General features: G+C 41.6%; 1 protein-coding gene across 7 annotated transcripts in view; it reads right to left on the bottom strand.

Annotated features, from left to right (window-relative positions):
• Positions 1-12,071, bottom strand: part of nexn (nexilin (F actin binding protein)) — a 94,562-nt gene that overhangs the window by 30,852 nt on the left and 51,639 nt on the right. For 6 of the 7 annotated variants that reach the window (XM_043698699.1, XM_043698701.1, XM_043698695.1 and 3 more), the window contains 3 exons: positions 6,463-6,654; positions 5,576-5,657; positions 5,321-5,469 (listed from right to left, as the gene is read on the bottom strand). In XM_043698699.1, coding sequence (XP_043554634.1) covers positions 5,321-5,469; positions 5,576-5,657; positions 6,463-6,654 — 423 coding nt within the window. The remainder of the gene's footprint in view (positions 1-5,320; positions 5,470-5,575; positions 5,658-6,462; positions 6,655-12,071) is intronic. The other variant, XM_043698700.1, reaches the window with a different exon arrangement.

The following is a 12,071-nucleotide window of genomic DNA, read 5'->3' as shown; positions in this document are numbered from 1 at the left end:
GGGCATAGCTTTAAATTGAGGGGTGATAGCTATAGGACAGATGTCAGAGGTAGTTTCTTTACTCAGAGAGTAGTAAGGGTATGGAGTGCTTTGCCTGCAATGGTAGTAGATTCGCCAACTTTAAGTACATTTAAGTCATCATTCGACAAGCATATGGACGTACATGGAATAGTGTAGGTTAGATGGGCTTCAGATTGGTATGACAGGTCGGCGCAACATTGAGAGCCAAAGGGCCTGTACTGCGCTGTAATGTTCTATGTTCTCCTCATATTTACATAGGTTTCCCCTGGGTGCTCCAGTTTCCCCTCTCAGTCCCAAGATGCACAAGTTAGGTGGAGTGGCCGTGCTAAATTGCCAATAGTGTCCAGGGATGTGCAGGCTCGGTGGGATAGCCGTGATAAATGTGCGGCTATGAGTATAGGGTAGAATGTTGCTTGGAGGGTCGGTGCAGACATGATGGGCTGAATGGCCTCTACCTGCACTGTAGGGATTCTATCATTCTAAATTAGAGTGGTGCTGGAAAAGCACAGCCGGTCAGGCAGCATCCAAGGAGCAGGAAAATTGATGTTTCGAGCGTAAGCTCTTCAATGGGAATGCTCGAAACGTTGACTCTCCTGCTCCTTGGATGTTGCCTGACCAGCTGTGCTATTCCACACTTTTCTACTCTGATTTCCAGCATTTGCAGTCCTCACTTTTGCCTAGAGCACAGGCCTCCTGGCTCAGAGATAGGGGCACTGCCACTGTGCCACAAGAGCTAAAAGGATATAATTTGGTTTCAGATAATGTTAACCAGCCTGTTGAGTGTTACAACTCTTCTCCAGGGACCTGAATACAGACTGTCTAGCTCAGAGGTAGGGACACTACCACATAGCCACAAGAACCCTTTAGAAAGGAGTTAGATAATTGCTTAAAAATTATGAGTTGTTAGAAGTATTTGGGAAATGAGTGGGATTGGAGAAGCTGGTGATGTTAGCAACACCTTATGAGCCAAGTACCTTGTGCCTTTGCTGAAAATAATCTATGCTTCTCTGAAGTAACGACCTTTTAATTTTAACCTTGTGATGCTCTGCTTCATTCAGGACATTTTTTGCCTTTTTCTGTGGCATGTTAATCTGTCTTCGAGCTTAACCAGTTTAAAATAAAAGATTCCAGATGGGATGCATTAGTCAGACATTTAGTTGCTTCAATTTGAAAAGTTGAAGTATGTCCCAGCCGGCAGCATTTTAATGGGAAAATCTGCCCACAATCAAGGAGCAGCAATGTGGAAAATAAGCGATATGATTGTGAGGTAAATCTCACACGAAAGACCTTTTTCTCAGGTCACTTTGTTTTTTTATTATTCATTCACAGGATTTGGACATAGCTGTCTCGGCCAGCATTTATGTCCCATTCCTAACTGTGCTGGAGGTGATGGTGGTGGACTGCCTCCTTGAGTCGCTGCAGCCTAATAGTCCACAAACTCTGCTCTTGGCAAGGGAGTCCCTGGGACAGCAACAGTGAAGGAACGGCGATATATTTCCAAGTCAGGATGGTGAGTGATTTGGCAGGGAACTTCCAGGGATTGATGTTCCTTATTATTTTCGGTGTTTGTAGATTTGAAAGGTGCTGTCAGAGGATCTTTGAATTTCTGCAGTTCACCTTGGAGATAATACACACCTGCTGCTGAGCATCAGTGATGCAAGGAGTGAATATTTATGGATGTGGTGCCAATCAAGCAGGCTGCTTTGCCCTGGATGGTGTCAAGCTTCTTGAGTGTTATTGGAGCAGCCCCCATCCAGACAAGTGGAGAGTATTCATCACACTCCTGACTTGTGCCTTGTAGATGGTGGATGGGGTCTGGGGAGTCAGGAGGTAAGTTCCTTATTGCAGAATTCTCAGCATCTGTCCTGCTCTTGTAGCCACAGTATTTAGACAGTTAGTCCAGTTCAGTTTCTGGACCATGGTAACACCCAGGATGTTGAGGAATTCAGTGACAGTAATGATATTGAATAGCAAGGGGAGGTGGTTAGCTTCTCCTTTGCTGGAGATGGTCATTATCTAGCACATGTATATAATCGTACTTGTCATATATCATCCCAAGTAGCACAACAGGAGGACAGTGGGAGACTTTGCTATTGTAAATTAGATGTCATTTTCTCATTCTGACCACTGCAATACTTTCCCCTCAAACACAGGCAGCTGTAGATGAGGGCATTGCTGGCTGGGCCAGTATTTATTGTCCATCCACGACAGTCTACCACATTGCTGTGGGTCTGGATTCACATGTTGGCCAGACCAAGTTGGCAGATTTCCTTTCCTAAAGGATATCAGTGAACCAGATGTAGTATTCCTGATAATTGTCAATAGATTCATGGTCATGCCAGATTATTTATTGGATTCAAATTCTACCTCTGCCCTGGTAGGATTTGAATCCAGGTCTCCAAAACATCAAGTGGGTCTCTGCAGTAATAGTCCAGTGATATTACCACTACGTAATCATCTCATCTAGTCTGCAGTCACTCCCCAGCTTATGGGGGACCAGAAGAATAATCTCTCCAGTTTCCTAACTAGTGTTTATTCTTTGCAAAACTAGAACAGGTTATTTGTTCATGATAATGTTGATGTATTTGAGAATCATCTCAGTTAAAATTCCTACACTATTAATACATCTAGTTTCTAGTACACTGGAAGCCTCTTTGATAATCCTGCATTGGTTGACAGAGTAATTCTTCACACACTCAGGATCATCCAGCAAATGTCCAATTATAAAATCATATCTAATGTTGAAGATTGGGTTGCTAATTTTTTAAGCGTAAGTTTACTCAGGAATCTGAGCATTAAGAAATTCACATCTTCTGTTTAATTCACAGATATGATTATTTCATATACTGGGAGCTAAAGAATTCGCCTTAGAAAGACAATGGAGCTAAACCCTTGAATACACACTGAACTAATTTTCAGCAGCTGCTTTTGTACAGCAGAGCAGAGAGAAGGAAAACTAATTTGTGGCAAGAACTGGAACTTTCCCTCTCCTGTGCCTGCCCTCTTGAAAAACAGCACGCAATGGAAAAGTAATGTGGGTAAACAACCATTGACTAAAAACTCAAGATATCTTCACAATCTGCTCATGATACTGATTCATGTCAATAGTTAATCAATCGTGACTTCATGTTTAAAATCTAGCATCTGAAATACTTTGGAGTTATAAGTGATATATTCCTCTCTGTCTGTACCAATGTTCCCCTTTTTAAAATTGTTACCTGTGTTTGTGTGTGAGTTTTCAATGTCAAGTTTTTATTATTTTTCTAGGGTAATAAAATTCTTCCTTCTTACACACAAATAGTCAAATTCTTAAATCCTTCTTTTATTCTAGGTAATTGGCTCAAATAAAAAGAAAAATGCTAGAGAAACTCAACAGAGAGACAGAAAGAGAGAAAAACAGTTCAGATGTTGAGTGGAATATGACTGCTTTAGAATTAAGAGGTGGAAAATGAAATATTTTGTACTGTTGACAGAGAGGGAGGAGGACCAAGTAGATCAGACTGGCAGGGTGATTGACTGCTTCATATTTTTGTGAATAATGTTTTAACTGAAGTGTGATAGCTGTATGTTCAACCTAAATTGAAAGGTAATTGTTGCAACTGACTGAGATGATGTTAAAAATGAAGGAGCCAATTGTCCCTCCTCAACATCAGCTCCAGCTTTGTTTCTTTTTAGTCCTCTACAGGATATGGGCATCACTAGCCAGGCCCATCATTTATTGCCCATCCCTAATTGCCCAGAGGGTAGTTAAGAGTCAATCATATTGTTGTGGGTCTGGAGTCACATGTAGGCCAAGCTAGGTAAGGATTGCAGTTTTCTTCTCTAACGGACATTATCAGGGGAAAAACACATCTGGTTCACTAATCAACAATGGTTCTTGGTCATCAGTAGACTTGTATTATTATTGAATTTAGATTCCACCATGGTATGATTTGAACCCAGGTTTCTTGCCAATTTCCGTTTTCTGCTTTCTGTGTACTTTTTCAAAAATGCAGCTGCCCATTTTCTGTCTAACCTCTCCTTGTTGAGTTCACTGGCCCCCTTCCCTATGGCTCAGGGTGTAATACTTAACTCGATCAGGAGGTCAGGGGCTCCAAGTCCCAATCCAGAAACCTAAGCAAATGTAAGTTGGCAAATCAGTATATGGCTGAGAAGCTGCTGCACTGCCAGAAACACCATCCTTTCTTTGGATGAGATTGAAGCATTATTCCTCAAGGGATAGATTTGGAAAGGTTATGTAATTCTGTACTGATCTTTGGCTGGACGGCAACTAGAGAATTTATTCTACTGACTATGTTATTGAAAGCTCACAGTAAGATTTACAGGGATGGTACTGAAAATATGTGGGTATACAGATGGGTAGCTGAAGTCATAAAGGACATAAGAGCGAGGAACAGGAGAAGGTCATTCTGCCCCTCAGAAACCATTGTACTGAGGCTAGATCTTCACAGAGGATTTAAAAAACCTGAGTGTGATCGACTTTATCCTGGAAAGGCTTTTAAAAGGAAATGGAGTCAAGGAGGATAAATGGAATATAAGATACAGACAGGCCAACCCCAAGAAAATGGGGGGGAAAATGGGACAGATTCTCTTTCTGCTGGAAGCAAGGTCCTTGAATATTTTTAAGGCAGAGACAGATTCGTGTTAATTAAAGTGAAAGGTTATCAGGAGTGGGCGGGAAGGTAGATTTAAAATCAGGCTGCATTTGCTCACAGTAACATATGCATTTGCAGCAATATCTCTCACAAATACAGTAGGCAGTGTTTACAAAAGCAAATTAATGGTACAATTTTAATGAACCGCACATCGGGTTGCAGAAATAAAGTATTAAACAAAGGACAAATTTTATTTTAACTCCCAAAAAAAAGTCATCTTAATTTTGTGTGCAGTCGGCAATAATCATAGAATCCCTACAGTGTGGAAGTTGGCCATTCGGCCCATTGAACCGACACTGACCCTCCGAAGAACATTCCACCCAAACCCATCCTATCCCTGTAACTCCACATTTCCCATTGGTGTCAGCAAACAGATCCATTATGGAATGGCAGCACATGCTCGAGGGCTGAATGGCCTACTCCGGCTTTTATGGTCAAAGATTGTATTTGTTCCCCCACTTGTTCCAACAGAACTATATGTTTCAAGATATGAATAAGTCATTAGAACACTGTAGTGGTGTTCTAATGAAGGAAATAGGAAGAGAATTCCAATATTGTGCAAAGTGGATTCCAGATTAGCATTCCTAAGATTCAAACTTTAATGTTAGTTTTTTAAAAAAATGATTTGGGAAATGCCTTCGTACCTCTGCAGCCTTTCTTGCAAGTTCACGTTGTAGCTTCCTCTTCTCCAAGATATCCTGATGAATCCTCCTCTGTCGCTCTTCCTCCATTCTTTTCTTCTCTTCCTCTTGCCTTACCTTTTCCATTTCCTCGAACTTGCCCTTGACGGTCCCTGTTGATATAGGAAGGCACAGGCTCATTTTTTTTTTCATTCCCAAGTTCTGATGCCTGAAGGGAGCAGTGAAAGTTTGGGTGAGATCGATTTCAGTTGCTGCTACCTGTCATTTTGGGGACATATGCCTTCTTCAGTTCATTCGATTTGTTCTCTTCTTCATCGTCTGAAGCAAGTAGTTCCCTTAGCTGAAATTAAATAAAGGGAAAACAGATTCAGCATCTCTTTTATTTTTGCAACATTAAATCTACTTACATCTAGCAACAGCAGCAGCAAGAAACTATCAACTCTGTTACAAAACCATAACGCAATATGAGGGGGTGACCTTGAGAACTGAAGCTGACACTGGACTGGAGAGAGTATTGGGAAAGAAAGAATTAGGCAGAACAAACCTGAGGGTGGACACACGTGATTGTTTGCTTTGTGACTTTTACCACATTGGTAATGTTATGAATAACACGATCTGAGTAAACGTCAGAATTGGGAGATGGATTAGGGCTCTGGCCTTTTGGGTCCACTCTACTATTCAATAAAATCACAGCTGATCTTCGATCTCATTCCATCTTCATGCACAGTCTCAGATTTCCTTAATTCCCCAAGAACATAAAAACATATTGACTTCCATTTAAAATTTGCTTTAAACTGAGCTCCCTTGGATAGAGAGTTCCAAAGCTTCGCAATCCTCTGATACTAAATCATGAACATGTCTTGAGAATCAATTAACCAGTTTCCCCAGATCCATTAAAAACTAAAAAAAAACTGCAGGTGCTGTAAATCAGAAACAAAAACAGAAATTGCTGGCAGTTCTGAGGAAGAGTCACTCAAACATTAACTCTTTTTTTCCTTTCCACAGCTGCTGCCAGACCTGCTGAGATTTTCCAACAATTTCTATTTTTGCCCCCAAATCTGTTGGCAATCTTGTCAGTATAAATGAGCAACAAGCTTCTGTCGATCTGAAGGGGTAAAACAAATATGACTTATAAACTAAGCGACCTCCTGTTTTATCTTTGTCCATTCCTTCTCCTTCTTATACTGTTCATTTCTCCTTTTCCTTTCTTCTCCGGATCTCCACTTGCTCCTTTCCTCACGCGCTTTTTGCATGGCTTCGAACTTAGTCTTAACATCACCCCTTGCCAGCTTTGGCACGTATGATTTATGAACGGGTTTAGATGTAGATAGAAGAATCTATGTGGGTTAGAAACAAAAGAGAGATAGAAAAAGAAAGGGGGGGAAAGAAAGAGATAGATGAAAGAACTTAACAAAAAGATGTAAGCTGATGAAAATCATTAACCAGATGGTAGAGAATTTAAGGAATGACTTAAGTATCTTTCACATTTTCAATAATTAACTACAAATCCATTGAGATCCCCTGAACATTTCTGCCAAGATTCGTGTATCTAGCATTGTTTGGTGTAATTTGTAGGTTAAGCTCTTTTTTTAAAAAATTCATGACTTGATGGAAATAAGACAGAAAAGTAATGTTCAGATACTGTTGATGCTAATATTGGAGGTGATGGCCTAGTGGTAGAATCGCCTGCCTCTTAATCCAAAGAGCCAGATAATGTTCAGGGGACCCAGGTTCAAGTCTCACCATGGAATTTGAATTCAGTAAAAAAGAAATCTTGAATTCAGAATTTAATGATGACCATGAATCCATTGTCAATGGTCGGAAAAACCCATGTGGTTCACTAATGTCCTTTAGGGAAGGAAATTGACTTCCTTACCTAATCTGCCCTCCAAACCCCCAGCAATGTGGTTGACTCTTAACTGCCCTCTGGACATTTAGGGATAGGCAATAAATGCTGGTATGACCAGGATGTCCTCATCCCGTGAATGAATTTTTAAAAAAATTACAAAGGACAACACTTCACCTATTGTTTGCATCTCCCTTACCCCCGATTGTATTAAAGCAGGGTGCCATCCATCCATTCCAAAACCAAGAGGGTGATGGCCTAGTGGTATTATCACTGAACTGTTAATCCAGAGGCGGAGACCTGTGGGTTCAAATCCCACCACGGCAGATGAGGGAATTTGAGTTAAATAAATACCTAGAATTAAGAATTCAACAATGACCATGAATCCGTTGTCAATGGTCGGGAAAACCCATCTGGTTCACTAATGTCCTTTAGGAAAGGAAGCTGCCTCCTTACCTGGTCTGGCCTACATGTGACTCCAGACCTACAGCAATGTGGTTGACTCTTGACTGCCCTCTGGACAATTAGGGATGGACAGTAAATACTGCCTGGCCAGCGACACCCTCATCCCATTAAGGGAAAAAAAAATTCCTGTTCATCTTGAATGATGCTTCAATTTAAATACTAGTAGGAAGTGAGGACTGCAGATGCTGGAGATCAGAGTCCAAGAGTGTGGTGCTGGAAAAGCACAGCTGGTCAGTCAGCATCCGAGGAGCACAGGAGTCGACATTTTGAGCATAAGCTCTTCATCAGGAAATGACCGAAGGGCTTAGGCCCGAAACATTGACTCTCCTGCTCCCCGGATGCTGACTGACCAGCTGTGCTTTTCCAGCACCACACTCTTGGACTCAATTTGAATTTTGAATACTGCTTACTTAAATTAGAGAAAGTGAGTATAAAAGAAGCATGCGGCATGCACAAAGGAAGCAATGAGCCCAAGGAAATTACAAGAGAATCAGTCACACAGCACCAGGTGAGATTGGAGAGAGAACACCCATGGTGATGGCACCAAGTACAAATGGATGCATAGTTAGTGTTTAATTAGTCGTCCAACTCTCACATTATCAAACTAATCCATGAGGGAACGCCAAGGTGTCTGTCAATATTTACAAGTGTTTAATTTCCTGCATGTCTGGGACTGGCAGCACAGCCTCTCCAGAATTTTGCCCTCCCTTTACTTCTGGTGTTGAACCATCATCATTACGATGTTGGTTCAGTGATTTCTGCAACTGCAGTTTGCCAAAAATCTCCACAAGGGGTTCTTGGGGAGTGTGCTAATATTTTGCAGGGAGGAGGCTTCTGAGTGTGTGTAGATATTTGCAGTTTGTAACTGAATTGTTTCATCTCAGCTCAGACATGACAGTGCCTTTGATTGTAATGTGTAGACACCAGAAGCTGTAATAAACATTTACTGAATCTGTCTGTACCATGTTACTCACGTCTCATTCTTATGATATCAGAGCTAACATAAATATGACCTCTACCAAAGGTAAAAAAGCCGATCATGAGGGCAGATCAAAACCCATCAGACATTAATGACACCTCCAACTACAGACACACCAGGACCAGAGTCATTCAAACTAACTTTGAAGTTTGTGTCTTCAGCTGTCTTGTTAATCCATTCACAAACCAACAACATAAATCAATCATTCCACGGCAAGTATTCATTTTAACATCAGCCCATTTATTTTCAGTGTTTACACTTCTGTTCGATATTGACCAGAGGAAAGCGGCAGGAGTGACTTAAACATCTGCCCTTTGATGTCAAGGGCAGTGGTTGCTGGGCTTAGTGTTGAGCTGGAGATTGTCATTCCTGTTGGTTCAGCATTCTTCAAATTATCCACTTTATTGATGATATTTTCAGGGGTTCTTCAGGAATCTGTTTTTATTTGCAGGAGCCTTGACAAGTGTCAATGTCCCTGAACAGGAAGCTGTGGAAAGACTATGTGCAAGGCCAGGCAAGAATTGTACATAAAGCATTGAATGTCCTCACCTGTGAGACTGGACAGTGGGGGCTACACAAACACGTGATCAAATAATCCAAGCCTTCCACCTCTGAATGGTTCCCCTCTTGCTTCATCTCCATTTCCCTCCTTTGCAGGTCCCTGCACATTCTGGAAATCCCTCCCTCATGGCATTGTGGGTTTACTCACAGCACATGGACTGCAGCGATTCAAGAAAGCAGCTCACCCCCACCTTCTCAAGGGACAAGCAATAAATGCTGGGCCAGCCAGCCACATCCATGTCCTGCAAATGAATAAAGAACAATAGCTGGTGTGTGAGACCAGCACCACTACAGGCCAATCGGTATCTGATGAAGGGCTTTTGCCTGAAACGTCGACTTTCCTGCTCCTCGGATGCTGCCTAACCTGCTGTGCTTTTCCATCACACTCTAATCTAGACTCTGATCTCCAGCATCTGCAGTCCTCACTTTTGCCCAATCGGTATTTGTACCCTCTCTTCAAAAGAGCCACTTGCTCGTCTGCTGTGTTCCTCCAAGCCATGTAAAACCTTTCTTTTCAACCACCTATCCAGTGGCCCCTTAAACTACAAGTGAATCTGCTTTTACTGCCACCATCACATTCCAAATCATAACAGCTCATTCTGTAAAGATGTTACCTATTTTTAATTAATTATCATATTCACTGGTTACTAATCTTCTCAAAGTAAATGCTCTCTCTCCATGTCTGACATCAAAACCTCTCATCATATTAAACAGTTCCATTACACACCAGCAAAGCACCTGATAAATTTCCTCCACACTCTCACCAAGGCCTTAACATCTTTCTGAAATGACCAGGACTGGATACAATATTCTATAGCGGGACAAATGCGAACATGTGACAAAGGTTTCACAACGTCCCTGACCACTTTCCAGTGACAAAGAGATCTTGAAGTGTAGTTACCATCATGATGTGGGAAATGTATTGGCCAATTTGAGCACAGCAAGTACCCACAAACAGCAATGATATAAATGATGCAGGAATGTCCTAGGAAGACAGTGGCAGCATAAACATTTTTCAGGCATGGAATAGGCATCTTAGCTTTCACTGTGGTGAACACAGACTGCACTAACGTGGTGAAGTACACTACCCACCATCTTGGAAAAGGCTGACAGTGCAGAGCCCGCGGAATGTGACTGAAAACGAGAGACTAACGTGTTTGAGAGACCCCACGCGATATACTGGCTTCTATGCAGGAAAACATCATTCTCTAAACCACTTCATTGAAAGTTATTGCTGTGGGAGAACAAGACTAAGGAAAGATACAAGCCACAAGCACTGCGAATGCTTGGAAATCAGAAACAAAAACAGAAATTGCTGGAAAAGCCCAACAGGTCTGGCAGCATTTTCAAGAGAAATCAGAGTTAATGTTTCAAGTCCAGTGTCCTGTTCTGAGGAAAGGCCACTAGATCCAAAACGTTAACTAAGGAAAGTGTTTATTTCTTCTTTAAAAAAAGCAACTTACTTGCAAATGGAGACATTAGGTGCTAAAGTGTCGAGAGGCACTCCCCAACTCTGGCTGTCCCGGTTGATCCCTCTCTCCCAATCATTCCCCACAGGCACAGGGCCTACCAGAGGCTGAGGCAGCAGCACACAAACCAATTTCGAGGTTACTATTTTCTTTAAAAGTTGGATGAGGGGTAAAGATTAACTAGGACATCCGGCCAACTCCCCTGTTCTTCATTCTTTTTGAGATATGCATAGGAGTGTTGATTTTTCCAATGCATCAATCAAAGGAGGGAAAATACAGGGTGTCAGTTTAATGTTTCCCCTTAGAATCTGTGCAACATACCCTGGTTGGAGTATCAGCCTCGATAGTGCCTCCCAAATGTCCAGAATGGGACTTGAACCCACAACATTCTGACTCTGAGGCAAGAATACTACCTGTACAAAATCCAGATTTCTGATCAAGTTACCCCATTCATACATGGGATGCAAGCAACACTGGGACAACAGCAACATAACACCAGACAAAACGGCATTCAAAATCTGTAATGATGGCCTTGCTATGACCATAACGTCCTTGCCATCACCCACACAAACAGCAGGACACTTCCCTGCCAACTTTCCGTGTACTTTTTAAAATTTTAGTTCTGTATATTCAACCCATGCATTAAAAAAAAAGGAAAAATATTCCTGATGAAGGGCTTATGCCCGAAATGTCGATTCTTCTGCTCCTTGGATGTTGCCCTGACCTGTGCTTTTCCAGCACTAGACTCTCGACACTGATCTCCAGCATCTACAGTCCTCCCTTTCTCCTAGGGAGAATAATCCATTTGGAAAAGAGTACCTGCAATATATACACAAATATTTACCATAGCCAGCAACACTGGCATGATAACCAGTAATACTGATGCCATGACCATTATTACAGGGACCATCACCAGTTTTATTGATACCACCTTGAATATTACTTGTGAGTTCAAATACTGGTTTTCTACTGGTGTTCGTTCTACTGCTTTTTCCCAAACTATGCTGCACGTTATTAACCTCACAATGACTTGGATCTGTGTACTATTGAGTAGCAACACCCAACAGATTTGAATCTCAAAAGCTCTACAAAATGATCGCACGCATAAATAAGAATAATTTGAACTAATACTGACATGTTCTAAGAGTTTTGGTTTCACTTCCAAGTTTAAAGTGACATGGTAAAACCCTCCAGTAAACTAGCACCAACCAACTCACCTGCAATAATATACTCTTATAGAACATTACAGTGCAGTACAGGCCCTTCAGCCCTCGATGTTGCACTGATCTGTGGAACCAATCTGAAGCCTCCACTATTCCATTCTCATCCATATGTTTATCCAATGACTACTTAAATGCCTTTAAGTTTTCTATCCACACATATGGGCTTTAACAGAAAAAAACTACAATTTGCATCGAGTGATAATTATGTCCT

This window comes from Chiloscyllium plagiosum, chromosome 11 (assembly GCF_004010195.1).
Source record: "Chiloscyllium plagiosum isolate BGI_BamShark_2017 chromosome 11, ASM401019v2, whole genome shotgun sequence".
In the NCBI taxonomy this organism is placed as follows: domain Eukaryota; kingdom Metazoa; phylum Chordata; class Chondrichthyes; order Orectolobiformes; family Hemiscylliidae; genus Chiloscyllium; species Chiloscyllium plagiosum.
Note: the sequence above shows the minus strand (reverse complement) of the source record. Positions and strands in the feature narration are given on the sequence as shown.